Source organism: Callionymus lyra, chromosome 14 (assembly GCF_982586985.1).
Source record: "Callionymus lyra chromosome 14, fCalLyr1.hap1.1, whole genome shotgun sequence".
In the NCBI taxonomy this organism is placed as follows: domain Eukaryota; kingdom Metazoa; phylum Chordata; class Actinopteri; order Syngnathiformes; family Callionymidae; genus Callionymus; species Callionymus lyra.
In genome coordinates, this window is record NC_141831.1 from 18,677,161 (window position 1) to 18,701,123 (window position 23,963).

At 41.6% G+C, this 23,963-nt stretch overlaps 1 protein-coding gene across 5 annotated transcripts; it reads right to left on the bottom strand.

Moving 5' to 3' along the window:
• Nucleotides 1-378: 378 nt before the first annotated feature.
• On the bottom strand, nucleotides 379-23,880 carry LOC148066358 (phosphatidylinositol-binding clathrin assembly protein-like). 5 transcript variants are annotated; one of them, XM_087808025.1, is made up of 19 exons: nucleotides 23,181-23,880; nucleotides 15,746-15,888; nucleotides 14,552-14,627; nucleotides 14,166-14,268; nucleotides 13,400-13,493; nucleotides 13,223-13,334; nucleotides 12,354-12,460; nucleotides 11,324-11,365; nucleotides 8,924-9,009; nucleotides 7,370-7,433; nucleotides 6,510-6,640; nucleotides 6,334-6,431; nucleotides 6,079-6,192; nucleotides 5,972-6,002; nucleotides 5,026-5,167; nucleotides 4,066-4,089; nucleotides 3,940-3,996; nucleotides 3,763-3,882; nucleotides 379-2,634 (listed from the first exon to the last, which is right to left on the bottom strand). In XM_087808025.1, exons 1-19 carry the CDS (start codon nucleotides 23,308-23,310, stop codon nucleotides 2,620-2,622), a joined length of 1,689 nt encoding a protein of 562 aa, XP_087664151.1. In that variant the 5' UTR covers nucleotides 23,311-23,880; the 3' UTR covers nucleotides 379-2,619. The 5 variants fall into 5 exon arrangements, with proteins under 5 accessions (XP_087664151.1, XP_087664149.1, XP_087664153.1 ...); XM_087808023.1 differs by having other exon boundaries at nucleotides 7,370-7,451; XM_087808027.1 differs by lacking the exon at nucleotides 11,324-11,365.
• Nucleotides 23,881-23,963: the final 83 nt, after the last annotated feature.

Sequence of the window (23,963 nt, forward strand, 5' to 3'; positions counted from 1 at the left end):
ATCAATCCAGGGAAAGAGGAAAATGTAAATATAGGGGAAATGTGGACTCGGTTAATAATGCTTGTGGAATTTATTTCTACATCAGCGACATTTTGGTTTGGTCTTGAGCAACATCTGAGCTTAGGTCAAAAATCATTAAGTTCTCGACCAACAAGTGATAACAAGTGGTAACGACCACCAAGAGTAGAACCTTTTTTTCATGCAGAAACTAAAACCTGATCAATAGAAAAAGCGCAAATGTAGAACGAAGCCCAAGACAACAATTACTGGATTGTCATTGGAAGTCTAAAGAGAATTTGATGATTGATTTAATGTTTTAATTATTGAATACCAATTCCAGTTGTTTTGCCTTTAAACTTCTGCTTCGAACAAGCTACATTAAAATGAACAAACATTTTGCCTAAAACTCTGAAAAAGGAACAGGTTACTCTGAAAATAATCCCAACCCTTAGTCAACATGAGGGTGAGTAGAAAATGAGTGAAGTTCGAATTTTGGGTGAACTATTCCTTTAAGTTCGAGCTCCAAGATCAACTCGGTCATCCTAAAGTTAGCCTCCACAGGTTTGTCCGCCGCGTCACACATCCAGCCCTCTGCCGTCGACACGGTTGATTCTTCAGACACGTTGGACTGATTTGTGTCGCACACTAAACACTACAAACGCACGACCAGCTGAACACAACCCTGTTGGTCTCTAAAAGAAAGGCATGTCGACACAAACACACACACACACACGGAACACGAACATAGAACACACACATATAAAAAAAAGAAACATCCCAGATCAATTATTGCCCCTTTTTTGACTGTACATCCCAGCAATCGTGTTTTTTTTGTGCAGCAGAGCGTCAAGCTCCATCTACAAAGGTTTGTGCTATAATTATTTCCTATATACTTCTGCGACCTTGAAATGGCCTGCAACGCCGCATTGACATAATCGTCTGGTTAAATCGAGCCTGCTGTCGCCGGCTTAAGCTGTCCAAGTTAGTCACTGCGGGCAGCAGTCGTTTGACGTTATGACGCCTCTGAGAGTTTTCGTTGACCCGGACTTTTCATTTGGAAAATTTACTCTTTGCATTACGTGCGGTTTGGATTCATAGTAAAATTTGTAGAGGTGAAGAATTGTGGGTCTTTTAAAAAAAGCCCCAAAATACACGACCCGGTAACCATCAGGCTAAAGAAGATGAAGGTGTTTACGAAAGTGTTTTTGAGTCTCAAGTGCTAGGGTTGACTTTCTTCAGGTCTTGCAATAGCCAAGAAAATATGAGAGGTTTTTGATGGAAAGCTACAGTTAAGCTAATCCAACCCTGTCGTGTTTTCTATGGCACATGAACTTAACTACAGTATTTCTGTGGCCTTCTCCTTTAGGGACGCTCTTCTCTTCGCAAAAGCCTTATTCCATGAAAACTACCTTTTCGAGTGGAAAATATGTCAAGATTTGTATTCATAAGTTCTATACAAGCCTGTAGCATTTGCGCTAATGTACTGCGTAAGCTAGCTTTTAACGTCGATTTTTGCTATTGCTAAATAGATTTAATGTGTCGGTGAATAATCCGAGAAACGATTCAATCTTATCGTAAAATGATCTATTTAGAGGTTCTATGGCGACGATTATAATCTAGTGTTCAGTCAACTCGAAGGTACTGCGTCGTGTATCCGGGGCTTCTGGGTCAAGATCCAAGATCAGGACTAGTTTCGAGCGACTGATTCGAGTCGTTCGCCCGTTTGACTCACAGTGCATTTTCTCCAGAGTAAGAAAAAAACCGGAGCGCGAGAAGGATTCGGTACACACAGGTGATGCAGACACGACAAGTACGAAAAACCACAGCTTCTAAAATGCCCACAGACACACGGCGATGGTTCTATGGTATTGCACAGCAGAAGGAAATTAAAAAACGACAAGTGAACCCCAAGTTTGCGGTGTTAAGAGGTCAGTTTTACATCCAAGTGCGACGCCTCCGTCCGGCTCAGTGCTTTCACCTGCAGTTCCAGTGCAGTTACTCGTTGGCACCTGGCGACACGTTAGTGACATCAGATATGCATTCAGGACGCATCGCACACACACACACACACACACACACAGACACATCTTCCACTTTCCATGTCAGGTTGGCAAACAAGAACAAACGGAGCTCAAAAAAGACTTGTGTGCGGCTCGTTGAGATGTAACTTGAAGAGAGAAAAGGGAGACAATCCAACACCTCTGTGACGTCTGACATCAGGTGATGAACGACCCAATCCAGATGCTTGAAATCAAGACCTTGGCAAAAGTTCACGCTGAGTTAAAGTGCGATCCGATCAGAGAGAGAGAGAGACGGAGAGACGACAGCGTCTTTGGTCGCTCGGTACATCGAAGAAGAAGAAGTGGCCAGAAGGTCAACAAGCCGGGCGACGAAGCTTCCGCTTCACCACTTTGTGGAATCATCACAAAAGGAATTGTCAAATCAGAGGTTAAAGTGGGGTCGCGTTTAGAGACGAGTGACGAGTTTACTGAGCCGGACTTCTGCTGGTTCCCTTTTTTCCTTCCTCCTCGCTCTCTCTACCTGCTCTTTCTTCCTCCGCCGGATCCTCCACTCCTTCTCTCCTTCCTCAGCTCTGCTGCCATGGTAACGACATCATCACTACATGAAGTGCATCTGCAGAGGAGCAGAGAGAGTAATGTCATTCCAAGCAAACGCTTTATTAAGATTCCAGGTGTTTGATATTCATGACAAACGTCGACGCAGTCGGCAAACGCGTCTTTTTGTTGTTCTCTCACAGTTGCACTCGTCTTGAATGCGAACGTGGAGAGCGTTTCCTGCTGTGCTTCGCCTCCCTACGCATTTCGTGAAGGACGTCAAGTGTCGTTGCTAAGCTTTAAGCATAACTTAACTCTTGACAATTCATGAAGAACTTGAATTGAAATGTCGTTTTCCACCTTATCAAGAGCAACCTACTCACAAACGAGATAACAAATACACACCTGCATTACTAAGAAATACTATCACTCAAGGATTTTACGCTTTCCGATATATAAATGTATCGCAACTGTGAATTGAGAAAATCTTTTCTGCAGTAACGCAAAATAAGACTCATCTAGAAACAAAGTGTCTCAAGGAAAATCATGTGGTCCGAAGAACATACTTGCTGCTAACTAGACTGTTAAAAAGGGTAGATTTTGAAATACTGGAATTAAATAAGCGTTTAGAAAAGTCAACTGTTTTTAGGTGTGTTTTTTTGGTCATGTTCAACTTTTTATGAAAGATTGTTGAAAGACGCGTCAAGTACAACAGTTTAAAGTTTTTATGAAATGTAAATTATACTGATAAAGGGTTTAAAAATGTTTGTAAATGAAAAAAATATAGTGCAGCTTCGTAGTAGTACTAGACGACACAACCGAGACTCATGGTGCATTATCGTGGTTTTCCAACATTTTGACAGATTTCTCAGCACCGTAGCACATCAACTCAAGGTCAAGTCCAACCGGAATTAATACATATGTTCCACTAGGCTTATTTTGGAGAAAATGAGAGGATTTTAAGTGCACCTTACTGTCCGAAAAATAACTGTGATTGTACTTTTAGTGCCTTTAAAAAAAAAAGGTTTTGTCTGATAACTACTGGAAAGGCTTTGTTGAAATGGAATTAGGGTTTGTTTGAATAGAGACAGAAGCTTCAAGTTTATATTATAGCGCAACTGCGATAGAAAGATCATAAATCATCGATGTGTACACGACTAAAAATGTATAAATAAATGTAAACATCGACAGTTCAAAGGATGCTCACCTGCGTCCCTGGTATGGGTCCAAACGGATTAGTAGGTCTCAGGACAGGCTGGTTGTACATGATGGGCTGCGGCGGCATCATAGGAACGCCCCCCATCTGATGGCTCACCTGAGGAGGGAGCTAGAGAGGAAGACGTTAGAGTAAGTAGAACGAGACGGACTAGCGTCGTCATCGTACCATTCCATACACAGGCACTTGGGGTGTCGTCACGGGAAAAGCCACCGGAGCGGGAGCCTGGAAACAAGAGGAGGTGAGGGCCGGCATCAGGACAGACTGAAGGTCATCGTGTCGCCGGGCACTCACGTAGCCGGTGTAGATCACTCCGTTCTTCGGCGGCGGGAGAGAGAAGACAACAGGTTTAGAATCGTCAGACTCATCAGTGAAGAGGTCGATCAGACGACAATGAATAGATGAGACTGGATTGACTAGAAGAGACACGACGTTTGCTCTTCATGCTTCACCGTAGTCTCGTTAAAAACACCGAAGTCTTAAATGGTTGAAATACTCTTTGAACTTCTCATCATCACCTGTGAAATCTGGAGGACGATTTCTTTTCATCAGAATCTACCGCATCAACAGCACTTTTCTTTCACTCACGTCTCTTTAAAAGTGACTTTGAAGTTGAATTTGTCAAAAGGAGAGAAAAAAATTCAGCACTCGTCGAGTTTTGATTAGCAGATTATTTTTGAAACCTTGAGATCCCGCCACTTTCTTCGTTTTCTTAACGACGCTTGGGTCTGAAGGTGAAACCAATACAGACGTCCGGCCCTGCGAATATATTTTCATTGCTCGCTCTGTCTCGGGCGCAAATCGAGGGCGACACTGCTGATGAGGACGAAACAAGTGGTGTCGCTGCCAAAATGATGGATGGCTGCTTATGAACGCGCATTATGCTGCCACTGAAGGATCGAGCTGGAGTCGGGCAGCAGACGCACTCGTTTGCAGTCTGTGTTCACCGGCTTTCACAGGAATATACCAACGTTATTTCTGTTTCATGGATGCGGCAACTAGTTCTTATCTTATTTTTAAAGAACACCAGTGATAATCTTCTTTTTTAACTCGTATTTTCTTTCACACATACAATTTCTTTCTATAATTCTATGCGACTTCCTGGATTATTTAAAATAAATCAAAGTTATTGCTTCTTTCTTTAGTATTTTCATTACTGGATTATTTTATTCATTATGAAGTAGTTTTTTTTTTTTTAAAACTTATTTTTCTAACCTTTTCTTCGCAGCCAAGAAATGTTTGAGTTTGCTCTACCATTTGAGGGACGGGCATCGGTGCAGGTGCCATGGGGTGAGTGGCGTGAGTCCAGTTGGTGCTGGTGCACATGGTCTTCGTCTGCCATCCTCCCCCTCCTGTGGGCTTCTTCTCCACCAGGTGGCTCCACTGCAACTCCGGCCTGGTGAAGATGACAGTGGATGAGTTTGACTGCCAGAGTATAAAGTGCCTTTAATTTAAAAAGTCTTAACACTTTTTTTGTGTTTTCAAGTTTGACTACTTATACCCGAAAAACTCTCCAATTATCACTGGAAGTGAAGTAGGCTCCCAAAAACCAGATCCTGTATAGCTCAATTTGTCAGTTTCTTTGACAGTTTTTTACTATTTCTTCAGAAATATTTCGATTTAATGTACAAAGTAATATTGTAATGATTTTAACAATGACCCATTTTGATCTTTATTAATCAATCTGTCCAACTATATTCTATAGGATTGCCCTTTGAACTCCATTTTCCTCCAACAAAACCAAAAACCTAGTTTATGTGTGAAGTGTTATTGTCTGTTTGCGACTTTCTAGGGCAAACCTGGGCGAAGTGCAGCCCGGGGGCCACATTCGGCCCTTTGACTGTATTTATGCAGTCCTCGTAATGTCAAAGTATAATCGTGTATAAATGGTTCTAGTGCATTAAAAAGTGTATTTTGTATTTATTACTTATTTACCTTTTCCCACCTTTTTGTGTGTAATTCTTTTAGTATATATTAATCCCTTAAAATATATTTTTTAAGTTAGTTGAAGAAATGTTTTTAAAACAACTCATATATACAAGAATAAAATTGCAGCTTATTTAGCTTAATAAATGTCACAGGGGATTTTCTCTTCTTTCTTTTTGGTCTTGAATGTGGCCCTTGAAGAATTTGAATTGCCCGCCCCTGTTCTAGGGCGTCTCTTGACTCGTATATTTAGAGAATATTAAAAAAAACTTACTTTTTTGCTGGTGTTCCTCCAAACTGCAGATCTGACAGGGAGTAAAAAAAAAAAGGAGTGAGACTGAGAGGACGAGGAAAGTCGCAGAGAAGCAGGTCAACACTTACTGCCGACGAGGTTTGCTAATGAGGAGTCCAGATCATGTGGCAGCATCTTCCCAGAATGCAGCGGGACACCGGGGCTGTGGATGTGAGCGGGCAGGACGGGCTTGAGCAGATCACCTGACGTGAAACAGTCGCCATGGTTACACACCAAATGAGGGGAAGGGGACGAGTCAAGAGCGAGGTCTTCAGTGTCACACTGCATCATCTCTAGTGTGTGCTTGTGTGTGTGTGTGTGTGTGTGTGTGTGTGTGTGTGTACCTCCCCAGGCGTTGTTGTTGTGGGGCACAGTGTGTGTGGTCTGGATGGGGGTGAAGTTCGGCTGCAGGGTGAACAGCTCACTGCTCAGGGTGTGCACGCTGCAGAAGAACACGAGAGGTTCAGGAGTGTTTGCTCACATGGGTCTCGGGGGGGTGAAAGAAAGGTGCAACACTCACTGGTTGTTGACGGGCACGACAGGGGAGTTGGAGAAGAGGTCCGGTCCGCCACTGCTGTTGGCGCTGCCCACTGACTGGCAGCTGGGCGACACGTTCGGAGTTTGGAGGTCAATGACCTTCGACCCGTCATCCTGAACATCGAAATAAAACATCAAAACTCTTTTCATTTAAATATTTACATTAGAAAATTATCTAAGCCTCGCCCACTGAAAACACTTCTTGTGTACCATAACCACACCCCCTCTGCAGTGATAGGTCAAGAATCACGGTTTGTCACCACGTGTTATCAATATATCAGTCTCCACCTCCTAGAGACTCGTTGTATAAACAAAGCGAGGCGTGATTAAATCGCTCGGCTCGAGGAGGAGTGAAGACATTATTACGTCATAATGGGATTTTTACTTTATTTATGCTAAAGATTTTTTAAATCCCGACACACTAACCCATGAGAAGCAGGAGAAAATAAAAGGGCTCTGTTGTATGTTATACATTTTTATAGCGTTGGTTGATCCTCCAACAAATGAGCAGTTGAGTCGTTTGCTTAAAGGAAGCGTTTCCTTCCGATTTAGCCGAACTAGAGGGGAATCAAGTCAGGAACAGCCGGTCAGCGGTTTGTCTCCGGCGTGATTAAACTGAAGCATCGTTTGTTTAGCAAGTGTATTAGGTGTTGTTGGAGCCGCCACGCCGCCTCGGGGGGTCAGCAGCTGCGGATAGTCGATGAATTTCACTTCTCAGAGACATTAATGTCGACTTTAACAAGACCAGGAACACAGGCCGTTAACTCGTGCCGGCGCTCTGGCTGAGCAGTTCGAAATACATCTCCGGTGGGATAGAAGGACCTCCAGTGTCTCCACACTCACCTTGTGCTGCTGCAGCAGGTTGTCCTCCGTCTTGTCGTCCATGCAGCTGAGCGAGATGCCGGTGCTGGAGAGAGTGCTGGATCTTGAGGAGGAGACGAACATACCAGGATGAAATCTGGGTGTTTTCTTTCTATTTACGGAGCTACTTCACCAACAAAATAGACGCGTAGAGAGTTGAGAGTTTAACACCAAAGCTATATATATATATATTCCTCCTGAATGAATAAGAGATTTAAACTGTTATGATTTACGTAACAAGTTAAGCTTTACAGCTTCTATATTATGCTCACTTCAGGGGCTTTTAAAATTGATATTAGACACTAGTAGAGATTTATTGTTCCTTTGAATAAAGATCTCAATAAAATAAACGTCTTTTGCGTTTATGAAGGGGGAAAGTGCTGCTCGCCGTCTGGAAAGTTCGTCAATCAAAAGTAGTATAGATCGATACGGCGATATATCGCAATGTTTTATAATCATATTCAACATCACTGTATCGATATTATTTTGGGGCGGTTCCAGCCTCTAAATCTAAAGGAAAAATTAAAACCTACATGATCCCGGCGATGACAGAGGACAAGAGGATACAGTCAGCTCCGGCGGCTTTTAAAGCTAATATTTAAATATATTGGTTTCAAATCAAATGACAGCAGTTACGACTTCATCATGAGACGTCGTGTGGTCTGTCAATTCTTCAACACCAGAGTCAAGTACTCGGACAATACTACAAATATATCATCCTTCTATAGTTGCAATATATCATATTGTTGCCCTTTTATAGTGATTTGTATCGTATCGCCAGATTGTTGCCAATTGCCGCCCTAATTATGGTATTTTGTTTTGACATTAGCCTGTGAATCTTGACACATCAGCCCTTGTTTCAGTAAAGTTTACAAAAAAAAAACAACCTGAAAATGAGTGAAACACGAACTATGAACAATTTATTTCTTTTACTGTATTTAAGGTCGCTTTGTGGATATTATATCAACATTAAACCAGTCTTGTTTGGAGGCACCTGGTATAGATCGATCAGACGGGAAGTTGGTCGACCATTAACATTTTGTCATAAGAGGTGATAGGAGACTGGACACTGTGGATAAATCAGGACCACCAACTCATTCTAGGTCGCCCACCGGATGGTTGGCTTGAATGAAAAAGGTAGATTAATGTTTATGCTGATATGTCGACCTATAAAGATGCAAATGTTTAAGATAAAATAAGGAGAAAAGTTTATAGAACAACAATTATACATATACATGTTGTTTTACCCGAGACTTGGACGGCACACCACTGCAATAAGTCATATTTCCGATCTTCAACATAGTCTAGTTAATGTATTGTTCCCTTTAAGTGGCCATAGTGTATCGAATAACTCTTGACAGTTCTTTTTGAAGTTGGGTCAGATTGTAAGGCTCAACATTTTGGACCATACATCACACATTTGTGGAAGAAAAGCGAGGACAATGAGTCTTCACTGAAGTAACCGTTGAGTTGATATTAATTGTAATGAGAAAAAACCAGCAGAGTTTAAATGATTTCGACCGCACTGGGATTTACCTGCTGGCACCAGAGAGGTCCTTGAGCTTGCGGCCCTCTAGAGAGGCGAGATGCTGCTCCAGAGCCTCCAGGAGGGAGCTGGGGGCCTGAAGGAGGGATGGAGGGAGGAGAAAAATCACAACTAGGCCGCACTGTCCACGTGGTGCACTTTCACTCTTGTTACCTTCTCACCGTTCCTCAAACACTCAAAAGCAGCACAAACAATCGACACCCTTCACGATTCTCTACTCTACAGCGTTTTTTTTTTTGGTTTTTCGTCAGGTTTGGTTCGCCGACATGCACAGATCGGAGAGATCATGCGAGCGAGTCCACAGAGAGACAAAGAGTCGCTGCTGCAGGGCTCCGGTGTCGAAACAAAGCAAACACACATCTGATCCAGAACAGCTCATGCAGACGCACACACTCTGACTGGGGAGGAGTAGAATATCTATGAGGTGAGGAAGCTGCAGGTGATCTAAATTTCTCCACTGTGGTTCTATGTGAGGATTAGATCAGTTTGTAGGGAGATCACAACATATATTGAAGAGTTCCATGAATGTGATGCACTTTGACAACCTAGTAGTGCCTTCAGGAACATCATTAGTCTAAAAAGGGAGCAGTATTTGACTTTGAACACCTCATTGACTCCACACAGTTTCCTCACTTCACGTGACAAGAGTTAACCCGTGGATTCCATTGATTTCAGTTTAAACGACTTCAGCCCTTGATCGTCAACCATCGGAAGCCAAAGAGGTTAGCTCGGCGAAATGACGGATCCGGCGAGAACCGGTCGTGCACATGTCAAGGTCGGCCGGTGATCATTGGTGGTGGTTTCAGGGCCGCATGTGACGCCTCGGTTCCCCCCGGAAGTCTCGCATTTCGCCACCAGGAGAACACGAGCACACACACACGACAAGCATAGAAAAGATTCTCAGATACTTATAGTTGGAAAGAGAGTAAAATTCTGGATATCCGTCTCCAGAGAAATCTAGAATGTTCTAGATATTAACAAAAGGTCAAACAGACACTGGAGCTGAGTAAAGGCACGGCTCACTACAGAGTTGAACAAGGACACATAAGGTCTTCATAAGCCCTGCAAGGATCAAGCTTTATTTTTGATCCCTCGTCGGGTTTGGCTCGGAGTTGTGCAGAACTTATGATGAAGTTATGTGCACCTGTCCAAATCACATTTGCAGAAACCCTATTTGGTCGAAACCATTCGCTGCTCTCCCCACAGCTGATGCAAAGGGACATTTTGTGGAAAGGTTGGACCGAAATGGAAGTGATGTCACACAGATGAGTGACGTTGAGAATTAATTTGGTGAAAGTTAAGAGAAAGAATGAGGACTGAAGGCAAATTTGAGCCACAATTGTTGCCATTGATTAAAAAAACATTTAAGATTTATCGAAATATTCCTTGAAAAAAAAAAAAACGGAGAAAGTTTTCCGTGTATCATTCGCTCATTTTAGCTCAAGATTATCTTTCCGCCCACAGTTTGGTATCTATCATTAACTAAGATTCATCCATGATTCATGAACCTGCAAGACCAACCACTACGAGATCAGATGTTACCGTCTCTTGTAACTTTTCTTTCAGGTCTCGAGAGAAACCACACAAAATATTCTAAATAATGTTCTTTTAGACTTTTATTGTTAAACAGTAATTGCCGACTCATTAATGTTGGCCATTAACACGAGACGGCCTTTCTGATTTACTTAGAAAAAAGGAATAAAAAACATCCAACCTACTCGAGTAAAGACTTCAAAGACCAGAACTGTGCAAAAAAAACCAGGAATAATCCAAATAGGAACACGTTTAGGTTTAAATCAACGCGGAACTTCAACTACAAAAAAAAAGCAACTACATTGACTGCAGGGGGTAAAAAATATTGTGAATATTTGGCAGAAATACAATAATCTATCACTTTAATCTCTGTAATTATAAGAGAATAATAAGATTACAAAGCATATAAATGTAAAAATAAAGGCTAAAAGTCTGAACCCAATATCCATAAAAGTGCACAGTTAGAATACAAATACATATTAGAAAACATTGGGAGGAATATTAGCACATGAAAAGTTTAATTGTAAAACATATAATTTGAAGATTATTGAAGATAATTTGGTTTTTAAATGTTTTAAACAGTGTTTGGACAGTTTTACACACACACACACACACACTGTATAATATAGTCAAGTGTTCTTTTTTAAAAGTGATATTAAATGAAGGAGTGATACACGGAAAAGAAGGCAACCGTCTATCAAAAAGGAAGCTGAAGGAGAGTGAAGACGTGTGGAGGAGGCAGCGGCAGAGTGGGCAGGTCTGTAGGGTGAGTAGGGAACGGAGCGTTTAGAGTGAAGCATTATGGGATTGACAAGTTCATAGACTGGTTGATTGACTGAGATGAGATGTAGACTGACCTGTGTGAGATCGGGGCTGTCGCCCTGATCTATCCCAACTCGCTGTGTCACAAAAAAGGAGGAGGGGAAGGGTGGGGGAGGCAAAATGAAAACCAAAATGTAACAACAAAACCAGGAGGAAAAAAAAAAATCCAAACAGACCACAGATTAAAAAATCGGGGAGTGGGTTTGTGAAAGAGGAGGGAGGGAGAAAGAAGAATCAAACCCAGGCGTCATCGTTTCATGCAGTGGCTGAAAAGGAAACAATAAACGACAAGGGAGAATGAAGGAGGCGACATGCGCACAAACACGTAGATACACAACAACTCGACGCACACACACAGACGCACACTGAAAAGTTTTTGGAATGAATGCTGAGCACTGAGAGGCAGAGAGAGGGCAGACAACAGGTCACATGATACGAACATCCAAAAGGAAGACACTTAACTAATGTTGACTTTCAACAGAAAAAAGAAGGAGGAAGAAGAGGATGAGAGACGGACAGACAGACATCTTGTTAGACAGCTCAGATGGATGGCTCCTTCATGAAGTCAACTTTAGTTTGATCTTTGGATCGCCGCGCCCCAAACCTTCCTTCTCGTGGAAACCAAGCAGAGAGAGAGAGAGAACTGGACCGGGCGGAGCGCTATGTTACGATGTGTTTCTCAAAAAAGAGAGAGGAAAGAGATAGAGAGAGAGAGAGAGAGAGAGAGAGAGAGAGAGACTGGGCATGCAGTGCAGGCATGTGAGCAGGCAGCACGCGAGTCCCGAAACACCAGCAGCTCTGAGAGACTAAGACCTGAGTAGCGACCCGAACCGGGGGTCGGGGAAACAAAAGGACAGACACAGAAGAAACTCTAGAGGCAGAAACAGACTTTGAGATTCACAGACAGCGAGAAGAACTGACGGCAGATCAGTCGGGAGAAAAACCTACGGCGGCTCCACTTCCTGCTTTCACAACTTCACTTGAATATGAATTTTAAGGAGCAGCGGAGGTTTGCTCCGGATCGATCTACTCCGAGTATCTCCCGGCCGGTTTAACAAACGTTACCTCGGCCACTTTGAGGAACTCGGACAGCTTTGTCATCCGGCTGAGGAAGGTCTTGTAGATCTCCAGGGCTTCTTTGCACTGGTTCTTCTTCATGTCAAAATATTTCTCTGGTGGTAGGAAAACACCCGACAATTAGAATTTCCTCAAGACCATATGGAGAGTTTTACATTCCAGAAAATCCCAAAACATTTCAGATTCAAGATTTATGGAGAGCTCTCCTGCCAGAGAAGAAAGTCTGATTGGATTTTTCTTGGTAACATATTTAACACATTTCTTGATAAACATTTAATGAGATATGGCGAAACTGTATTCCTAGCTTGTCCAGTTCCATTAGTGTTAAGATCATTTTCACAACTAAGACAAGTTAATCTAGAAATAAACCTATTTCGGCACAACCTCTGGTGGAAAGTAGGAAAGATTGGGATACATTTTCTTGTGAGATATTCTAACCAAGTTGGAAGTTTCTTGAGAATTTACAATCAATGTTAAAATACTACATAGATAATGAATTGAAACTAAGATTAAGGATCTGAATCACATTGTGGCTCCGCTCATGTTCGTCTGGAGCGGCGAGTGTCGATTTTGTCGTAGACTTTCGAAATAATGAGCTTTTGGCTGCAGGATTAATAATAAATACCAAAAACTGAGGCATCGAGATGAAAAATGAATGAAACCTTCAATTTTTTAAAACAGAAAAACGGAAATGAACCAGGTTTTTAAGTTGTGGTTTTAGAAAAACGTTTGTTGCCACAAATTTGTGTTTAATGTGCTTTATCAAAATGTAGAGTTGGATTTGTTAGTGAACTTAATGTGTTCAAAAAGGTGTGTGCTGACATACATTAGGACACACACACACACGTGATAGTTACCCAGCATGTTGATGACTCCTTCATTGTAGGCGGCGAACAACCGTATGGAGTCTTTGAAGAGCAGCATGAAGGCGGCGTTGATGACGCCGTTGGTCAACTCGTTGGAGTTGGGCTGAGGGGTAAAAAACGGTGTTGAGAAACCAATGTTTGACGCAGAGTTACGAGACGGTGGTTTACCTGAAAGTCTAGCAGCGCGTCCAGCTGGTTCTGAATGACCGGCAGCGTCTTGATCAACTTGTCCGTGTTCATCGTGCGCATCACTCCCTCGGCTCTGCTCACCAGACACATATACACAAATTGTTACCATACGTTAAAGGCCCAAATTGTTAGACTTAGATTGGGTTTCTTGCTCCCTCTAGTGCCGGAACAGTAGAATTGTTTACTAAACAACATAAAGGCTCCTAGTACCGAGATACTTTTTGAAGTTAAAACAGGAAAACCGACTTTATGGTGGTTACATGACGCTCTGTGCAGGTTGTCCAGACAATGTTACGTAGTTTTGAGCGTCAAGAATCATGACTGTTAAAAATTAAACCTTAATCAACTAATCATTACAGAGGATATAAAAAAAGAATGTGAAAATAGGAAAGAAAGGCTCCAGCCTTTTTCTTTTTCAGTTACAGAGTTTGTTTAAAGTTTTATGGTGAGAAAATGTTATTTAATTGTTTTTGCATAGTAACCGAAATAAAAATATTTCATCGTTCATTCATTCGAAATCTTATGTATTGCTTCTTTAACTTTGTCAAGTTATTTTAAAATATTAACTGCTTACTTTTTTGTTTCCTAACCATCTGACATTGTTGCCACAGAATATTTGTCCCGTAGGCAACAACCGACTCAAAGGTCGCCATTTGGAGACCCCTGAAAACCATTTAAACGATACTTAAGCATCAGTATTTGTAGTTACACGCGATAAACGGTCGGTGAAGAGAAGACAACAAACCCTCGCTTCATCTTGGTGAAGTCCACTGCAGCTAGCCGGTAAGACATCGCTTTTTCATTTAGGTAGCGGCTGTAGCGTCGGATAAAGGTGGACATGTTGTATCCTGGTGGCGGAGAAAGGTAGTGCCGTTAGAACTGGGTCAAAGAGTTTAAATCAAGGCTAAGACGATGTAATCTGTTTCATGCAGACTCGACTTAGCTGCCTTCAACATTCCATTCTATTTTTTTTGATACTTTTGCAACATTCTGCTACAAATCTCCACACAAGCCCGGCCAGGGGAAATGGACTCTGAAAAACTAATTGATGGTTCCACAGCGGCGTGACGCCATCGGTCCGGGACGGACCGCAGTGCTGAGTTTACAAACAGCCCGCCGGTGCTAAATCACCTTGTAGTGCAGCTTTGTCTAAGAAGTTGTTGAGGTTGAAGAGTGTGTTTCTGGAGGCGAGGTACTGCATCAATCTCTGAGGGAGGGAAAGAAAGCAGACGGCGATAACTTCCACATCAGGGAAAAAGTACGACAAATTCTTTCAACAGTGAACACAGAGATTGGTCGTGAATAAACACAATAGAGGGATTTGTTCACTAAAACTTTACATGATCGTGTACAAGTGTGTTCACGATGATGGTCGAAATTTGCGTTTGACATGCTAACAAATTGCCGCTTATTGATCTACAACAGTACGTTCGCTATATTTGTCTGTTTCTCGTCTCACCTTCATCATGAAATAATGTAATAAGTTATCAAATACATAAACCTACAATCAACTAGCAAGAAACGATGGAAATGCTATACAAAGGTGGTTTAGTATAGTAACTATGAATACACCTATGACAAATCATCTATGCTGTGTCTCAAATCGCATACTTCTCTTAGTATACTAGAAGTTAGCATGCATCAGGATAGTGTGCATACTAACAAGTACGCAAATTCTCAACAGATATGTATGTGTATATATGTCTCAAATCAAACACTGCTGCTACACACTAACCGGAAATGACACGACAGCTTCTTCTTCTACTACTATTTAACGATGTTGTAACCAGCTGTTGGAACGCTATTTCTATTTTTAGTTTGGAAAAAGAAATAAAGAAAAAATATGAGAATCTAAATATTCGCGAGATATTTAAGCTGGTATCAGCACCGAAGGCGTGTCGTCCTCCTATTGCTGCTGAAAATGTACCTGTAAGTATATTCATATATATACATATATACAGTATTACGTAACTTCCGTTTAAAACGTCATTAAGATGGCGGCTGTTTAGGGTGGTTAGTGTCTATCGAACCATACTCAGTTTTTTTGGCGTTTTAGTACATCAATTTAGTGTGCATGGCGCACTAAATTTCGCATACTAAGAATTGAGACGCACTAACGCACTAAAAATACTAACTTTGAGTACGCAAGTATGCGATTTGAGACACAGCACTGCACTTTTTTGAAAATAATCTGGCAAAAAAAACTGATCATAAGACTCTAAGGTTGCAAGGTTGTGATAAGTTCACTTAGTTGAAGTTCATCTCACCGAGAGGAGCTCTCTGCACCAGGCCTGGACCAGACGCCCCTGAAATAAAGAGTCTCACCTCGTTGCCGTACATCATGAGGTGATGCGTGGTGATGAGCGCTTTGAAGACCACGATCCAGCTGTTGCTGGCCGTGCGCTCCAGCAGCGTGTCGGCCAGGTGAGGGATGCTGACGTTCAGCTCGTTGGTGCAGTGGATCAGATCTGGAGAACACAAACAGCGTGAGCGGGAACAAAGCAGCAGGATGTTGGTGGACTCAGGCGATCGGAGCGGAAAACGTCGGAATGAAAGAGGAAAAAAAAGACACGGAAGCTGCGATGGACGAGTCAGAGGCTCCACCACCGTCAAGGATTAGAACTCAATATTTCAGATCTAAAGATCGATTTCCCTGTTGGTAATGCATCAAAATAACATGAAATATAATCGATACATCCTATTGACTTAAACCTAGAGATGCAGATGACGATATGATATTGAAAACTGTCATATGTTGATGTTCTCGTGTTGTCTGCTTGACTTTTCCATGATGCAAGTAGTTGAAATGTTACAATACCTCAGATAATGATGTACTTTTTTTGAATATTAAACTACAAATTTAAATTTTCCAGAGGGCCACAATAAGAAAGTGAGATTTGATGTGGTGAGAAAATTCTGAGGAATTGTTCTTTGTTGTACACGAGTTTAATTCTCAATTTATATCTAACTTAAATCATGAAACACTCAAGGACAAAACATATAGATTTTAGACACTATATTACAAAATAGAGATTATCAAGTCTTACAACATAAGTTAACACTTTATTTTAGTATTGAACAAGTAATGGATAATAAAAACCAACATACGTTTTGATGAAAAATTGTCACAGATTATTCTACATTAGTTGTATTGTGAAACAAGAATAGGAAATACATGCACACAGACTGACAGTGCAGTATTTTAGGAAGATTCAACTTCAAAATAAAAGCCTGTTGAAATGGCTTATTATATTGGGATGATTAAATGATTTCACATTGTTTTTCCAATCACCATGTTTAAATAAGATTAAACGTCCTGAGGGAATCTGTCAGTTTATGACACATATAATGAGCAATAGGCCATTATTCTTTTAATTTCCTGTCGGTTTTCTAGTGATAGATAAAACTGTATTGATCCCTCTATGGAGCCTCATTGATCACAAAGCAAGGTGTCAGATAAAAATATTTAAACTAGAAAAATTAAACTAGAGAGGTTTCAGTGGAATATAAAATATGAATTCTGACATTCAGGTTCTTTAAGCGTGCTCGACGGAAGTGACGAAAAAACGTGGTTATTCACTTTTTCACTCAAATAACAAACATCAAATGCACAAAAAAAAATGACAGAACAAACTGGTGGAATAATATGTTCGTTAAGGCGTTTTGTTTTCTTAATGGCAACATGACTTTTAAACCTGGACTCTTCCATTAACACAGAGATAAAAGGTATCAAACCGTTTCAAAATAAAAATGACTATTGCTATGGATACTGTGGAGTTGTTAAACCGGCGTGAAGAACAATATCGCAGAACAAATGAGAAACATCCTCAGCAGTCGCCTCCTTCAGCAAGGTTATCACAGGTCTGATGTTCCCGCCGCTGGAACGTCACGGATTCCCCCCCGGTACCAATGTTTAATTCATCTCTAGCATCTACAAAAGCATGCCGTCTCCGGATCAGGCTCCCTGAGAGTTTAGAAAAAAAAATCTCCTTCAATAACCGCAGCTGTAATCCGAGTGAGCTGCGTCAGCGTGGTGACATTTGCTTCCCTGAGACTCCAGCCAAGTTTCACGAAAGGTCAGTGAACTTACAACGTCTTGATGTGGAAATTAAATCATGTATAACGTGTCAGTGAAGAGCTTCATTGCAATAGATAATCGTGTGATGCTCATATAATAAATAAAGGAGTAGCAACATTGTTTTTTTCTTTCACAATGAAACATCACTTTTAAAAATGGAAATTGAATTTAACACCAAAACGGTTCAAAATAAATGACTAAAGAATACATCATCTCTCAAAAACAGATTGCATTTTCCCCCATTTGTTCTCGATCTAATGTTTCCTGTCTCGCTCTCACACATGTGCTTCCTCAACACAATTTATGTCGATTTCATGTGTCATCAAAATCACACGCCGACTACAAATAATGAATAGTTTTTTAAAAAATTTGAACCATGGGTTGATAAAGACGGGGATGATGCATTCAATTGCTTATGGGAGACAGACGATATCACAAATGATTAAAAAATCACTGATGAGTTCACAGAGAGGGAGTGACTCAGAGGTTGGAACACAAAATTGGGTGCAAGTTAAGAGTTTGATTTCATTGTGAAAATAGTTAACTTGATGTTCTAGTGTGACAAAAGGAATTGTACCGTTCGTACAGAACATGAAGAGCGTTGATCGGAAGAGTGTAGAAAGTGACTCATTGCAGCCAAAGAATATTATCCTTGAAAAAGTCTGGTTAAATCCTATTAAATCCAAGTGTTTTTAATTTAATCTTTTTTTTTAATTATGTCGTAATGACTGACTCAGTCAAGCCTTTCACATTTTTTAATAGTTTGTCCATTTTACTGCTGGTTACGTAACTAATTGCAATTTATTGATATTCCGGCTAATTTGCGTTCCCTTCCGATGTACAAACAAACACTCTGTCATGTTATTACAATGAATAATTACAGTAATTTACTTTGCATTTTTAGAGAACACTTTAGAAAATTAGAAAGGGAGGAATAAATGTGGAAAATCAATGACGTCAGACATGTGGGTGAGCGAGTACAAGTGTACTCATGTTACAATCTTAACTTTCCACTTTTCAGAATTTCTTTCAAGTTTACGACACGTGGGTCAGACATGAGCGTCAATGGTTTCCAAAGCAATACGATCGGGAAGAAAGGGTGGTCGCTCCGGAGCGCGAGGTCACGCCCGAGCTTGATTGCTATTCTGCTGGATGAATCTGGTTTCTGTCACTTCTATCTCGGGCCGTGCAGAGAATCGTCCAGTGGAATCCCATTAGTCCGTCTGTCACGCTCATCATTCTCTCCGGATCGTAAAAAAAAAAAAAAACTCCACTGCCATTAATCTGCGTTCATGTTTGTCAGTCAAGGTTGAAAGTGAAAAGATGCAGAATTGCTTCGATCAAGAGCGTTAGCCTCAGACTCCAAGAGGTTAATTACGACTCGAGTTCATTCATCAGTGGAATGTTCCGGGGATGTGGGTTTACCTGATCCCCGAAACTAGCCTTAAATCAGGGTAAATGTTGTTTGAAGGCTTCATTCCACTCATCAAAGCTGATCGTTCATCATTACATATTGGTAACTTGTACTCAAACACATCCGTCATGTTGCTGTGATTGAACATTTTTTAAAGTAAGATCCACTTGTGCTTCCACCCCCGAGGCGAGGCACCAAAAAAATAACAACTCCTGCTGTTAGTTTTGAAAAATGTAAAACCATTTTGGGAGCGCTTCAATCTCTGGTAATTTATTTAGCCTGAATCTGTTTTTTTTAAATCACATTAAGCTAGTAAAGGTACCATCTGAATGTTGTAACAACAGCAGCGCTTTTTTCACTTCATGTCGACGCTAGTTTTAACGAGATATATGTCAGATTTCTTTATCTTTATTAGCCAAAATCCAGTGACTATAACTTGATCAGAAGATTGTAAAAGTGTGACAAGCAATTTCTTAAATCTTCTAATAGAATCTAAATGATGAGGAAACTGATAACGGAAGTTTGGTAAGAAATGTAGGAGCAGGAACGGTAGAATTCATTGTGCATACGTTTGCATATCTCATGGGTTTCCTGGACAATTATTTGTGATAACAACTAATATTTAGATTATCTTTAAAAAAACATGCTGATCAAACTACATTTTCAATTTAAAAAGTCTGTCCCCCTTTCTTCAAACTCTCCCCTGAAGCCACATCGCTACACTTTAAGTTAAGATAATACCCAACAACAAAATGAGTGTAAACAACAAATATAAGCTATGTTTTAACTTCTGTAGAGAAGACTACCATCTTGACACTTTGAGGGGTCAAAATTAAATTAGTTAAATGGTTAAACTTTTTAGCTTTTGGCTTTGGAACTTCAGTTCTGTAGTAATTTTTTTTTTGCGATGCATCCACAGTGTTCAGCCATGTCTAAAATCATGGAGTATTTCAACTTTAAGTATATTTGATGGCCAACAATAACACGCATGAATTACACACCGAAATGTGTGGCTCAGACTGGTCACCACATAAATACAGACAACAAGAAGCTTCTTCTGAACAATCCGCACAGAATCATTCAGGGTGAACAGCTCAGTGCAGCTAGAGGTTCATCCCTCACGGAGACCGAGGATCAGACCCCGGGACAAGGTGGACGGATCATATTTCTCTTTTGCAACTATGGATCCATAAATCAAAGCCATGGAAATGATATAAATAAAAGGATGAACGCTGCAGTAAGGAGCCGGAGAGGTTCATACAACCGTCACCGGCCTGAATCCGAGCATGACAGACGGTTCGGCTCGTTGCCGCATCAGTCAGATCATCATAAGCCGAGACACACTTCCTGTACCCACTAGTGGCGGGATGTGGATTTAAAAAGAACTGAAATCAAAGCTACTGGATGCCTCTTGGAACCAATTTACAAGGCAGCTCTACTCTGGTCAAACATCTTCTAATAAAGTCAATTGAATTCAGGTCATGACCGCGGGAGAAAATGCCGCCGGAAGAATTACAACGGGACTCGGTAAACACCGGGATCGGGTCTGTTGTGGAGAAAACAGATTTCGCTTGCTGCAGAAATTCCCAGCGTCCTCTCTGCAGTGGACACCGGGCGTCTAATCCGCCGCCAAACTTGCCGGCTGACTGGATGAGTGACTCCTCGGCTGGCTACCTGCCGCGTCGCTTCCCTTTTTCGCTGATTTATCAGCAGACTTTCTTGATTAGCCAAATCCATGGTCCTGTCTGTCTGCTCCAGCTGGTAGGACAGACGGGCAGCGAGGGCTTGAGTGGCGGCGTCATCGATCGGCCACACTCACTATTGATCACGTCGAGTAATTATTGTGAGCCGGAGAAGACTATTAACTTAATAATCACAGGTTCATCTGCAGGTAGAGACTGAACCAGGAGTCAAGATACAATGTCAAGGAAATCGTCTTCTTAAGACAGGAAGACGACGACATCATTTCCTGTCTAGATTGAGAAATCACTTTTCTTTGTAGGTTTTACATTTAGGAAGGATCTCCAGATATTATTAGCAAATATTGATTTGCGTTCCTCCCAGTACCAGCGAGGGGAGAACCAATATCATGGCCCGAGAGCGTCTTAACCAGCATTTTATCAATTTTTTTTCTCTCTTTTACCTCGTTTACTTAAACAGAAATATCTATTTTCACTAGAGTATTGCAGTAATTAGATGGACAGAGAAGCTCCGTCTATAGAAGCTGTCGTAAGTATCTGCAAAGACAAGCAGATTGATCAATATTTAACAATCATTGTCATCATTGAAAGAAGGGGAAAAAATCTATTTTTCATTAAAGGTATGAAACATAACTCGCGACCTTCGGGAAAAAAACGACCGCCACCATGCCAACGCTTGGACACTCGTACCTGAATGAATTGACTAATGTAGTACTGTTGGAAACATAAACCACTAGTAGAGAATATAAATGGTCTGTTAAGCTTGAGTGTAGTTAACCGGCACGTTGAAATAACGATAAAGATACGAACATCAAGTACTTATATCTTCAGATAGAGTATATTTATTGAGAAATATGTTTCCTACTTCTAATCTTTTCGCTCGTCTGTTGTTCTGTAGCTTTAGTGTAGACAGTCTCCTCCAGTTGCGACAACACCATGGCGTCCTAAGAAAACCTCCTGGTTGGGAGAAGCCAGACCACCAGGCAGACGACCATGACCTCTAGAGCTTCTCAGCTCATGTCTGAGGTACAGCCCTCAACCTTTAAGACCTGTCACACCCTCACAGCCGGTGACCACGAGTACAACCCACCAACAAAGAGCTTGTGACATAATCCTTTTTTTAATCTCAAATAATTGGCCACAAGGAAAACTGGTATCTCTTTGCAACGGCACCAACATGGAGGACGGTGTCACATGTTTTTAAAATACATAAAGGAAACGGTACTGGTTACAACTACAGCTTTAGCTGGTGCCTTTTAGACAGAATGACACAAACTTCTAAACCCTAAATGGGAGACTACTGTACATCGCTTGTATAAACTGAACCTCCAACTATTGATTCAAGAACTGGTGGTTTTGGGGGTATTTTCAGGTCAAGGTGGATGACAACGACCCTAAAGTAGACCTCAGTCTAACAGTCTGTAAACCTACAATAAAATTAAAGTTATAATCTTTAATACTATATTGAAATACTATATTGAAAACACCTTTCTAAGGGCAAAATTCATGTTTTTTTCCAGATGGAGTGCATCTAGTCTGTTACAGGTTAGTTAGATCAAGGAAAAATGACACCGGGATTTCGAAATTCATAAAGGAAAGACCATATTGTATTTTGTTTGACACATGGGGGTTAGAGGTTTTTTTTTTAACTACACCTTTAAGTCTTCCATTTTAGGCAGAATGACACAAAATTCTAAACTGTAAAATAAATGCTGGGCTACAAATCTCAGCATCAATGCAATTTGATCCAAGAACCGTTGTTTTTGGGATATTTTCAGGTCAAAGTGAATGACAGCGAACCTGAACTAGACATCAGTGTAACAGTCTAAATTCTGTAAATGTCCAATAAAATTAAAAGTTATAATCGAAAACACCTTTTTACAGGGAAACAGTCTATTTTTTTTCCAGATGAAGTGCATCTAGTCATTTACAGGTTAGTTAAGATTAGTTAGATCAAGGAAAAATGACACCTGGTTCGAAATTCCTAAAGGAAAGATCACATATTTAAATCTCTCGTTGGTGTTTGACACATGGGGGTTAGAGGTTTTTTTGAAATACACCTTTAGGTCTTTCTTTTTAGGCAGAATGACACAAAATTCTAAACTGTAAAATAAATGCTGGGCTACAAATCTCAACATCAACGCAATTTGATCCAAGAGCCGATGGTTTTGGGATATTTTCAGGTCAAAGTGGATGACAGCGATGAACCTGAACTAGACGTTAACCGTCCCTGACAGTGGAGGAATGTGAAGGTACAAGAAACATAAAGGAATGTTAACCTGATGTCTCTCTGGGGGGACAACAGAGCTGGTCATAATGAATAGGCCTACACTGTATGGTCGCAATGTGATTAGCTTCTATAGACCAGAGTGGCCTATATATCCACAAGACAGCCACTGATGGTATCTGGCTCACTGCCCTTCGCTGCCTGATGTTACAAAGGCATCAGGAATCATCTCAGAGATCATGATGGAGACACATTTGAGAAATTAGCCAATGAGGTGTTTTTTTTTTTCTTTCTTTCTATGGACATGCACAAAAGCAAAGGGGTGGTTCGGTTCAACCTACAGTCAAGGTGCTTCTTCTTGGGTCCGCTGACTTCGTGCGTCGTGGCCTTGCACACCGCCTTGCTGACGGCTGACCCGGTCATGCTGTGCTGCGCCGCGGCGATCCGGTCCGTCAACGTCTGTCCTGACATGGTACCGTGTGGAGGCAGGAGTACTGTTCGAGTCCTGGGGAGGAGGAGGAGGAGGAGGAGGAGGTGAGGAGGGGGGGTTACGGGAGAGGACGATCAAAATGTCTTCAGCGGCGGCGAGGAGGAGGAGCAGGACCGAAGCGAACCGACCCGGAACCGAGGTGCGAATTCATGCCCCACGACTGAGACCGAAAAGCGGGTGAAACAAAAAAAAAAAAGGGACGTCAATCCATTCAGGAGAAGGCAAGAAGGATGGATGGATGGACGGAGAGGTTGTCGCCGGTACCGGTCCAGAATCCACGACTAGAGGTGGTGGTTAATAGATGTATGCGGCATGACTGCAGACTTCAGCACCATTGTCCTCCCGCAGAACCTCCACTGCACACTAGCCTTGGTCCCGCTGCTGGTTCCGTCATCCTACTCAAACTTGTGTATCTGTGCGTGTATGTGTGTGTGTGAGAGTGTGTGAGTGTGTGTGTGTAAAATGGCAGAACATGAATCAGGTGACCGGGAGAGGAGGGCGATTGGGCCGGTTCTCGGGTCTGGGGCGGGCGTCTTAAAGCAGAAGGAGACCCCGGGTGTTCCTCGCTGGTCCGTCACACACACCGCTGCAGATCCAACACTGAGGTGGACTGGTTCCGGTCGCTTAGGAGGAC

Excerpts from the sequence above, each read along its gene's own strand:
- LOC148066358 (XM_087808023.1), bottom strand. The coding sequence starts at position 23,310 with ATGTCAGGACAGACGTTGACGGACCGGATCGCCGCGGCGCAGCACAGC. Across the intron at positions 13,335-13,399 it reads ACGCGCTGCTAGACTTTCAG|CCCAACTCCAACGAGTTGAC; the intron begins GTAAACCACCGT and ends TTTACCCCTCAG. Across the intron at positions 12,461-13,222 it reads AGGAGTCATCAACATGCTGG|AGAAATATTTTGACATGAAG; the intron begins GTAACTATCACG and ends TCCTACCACCAG.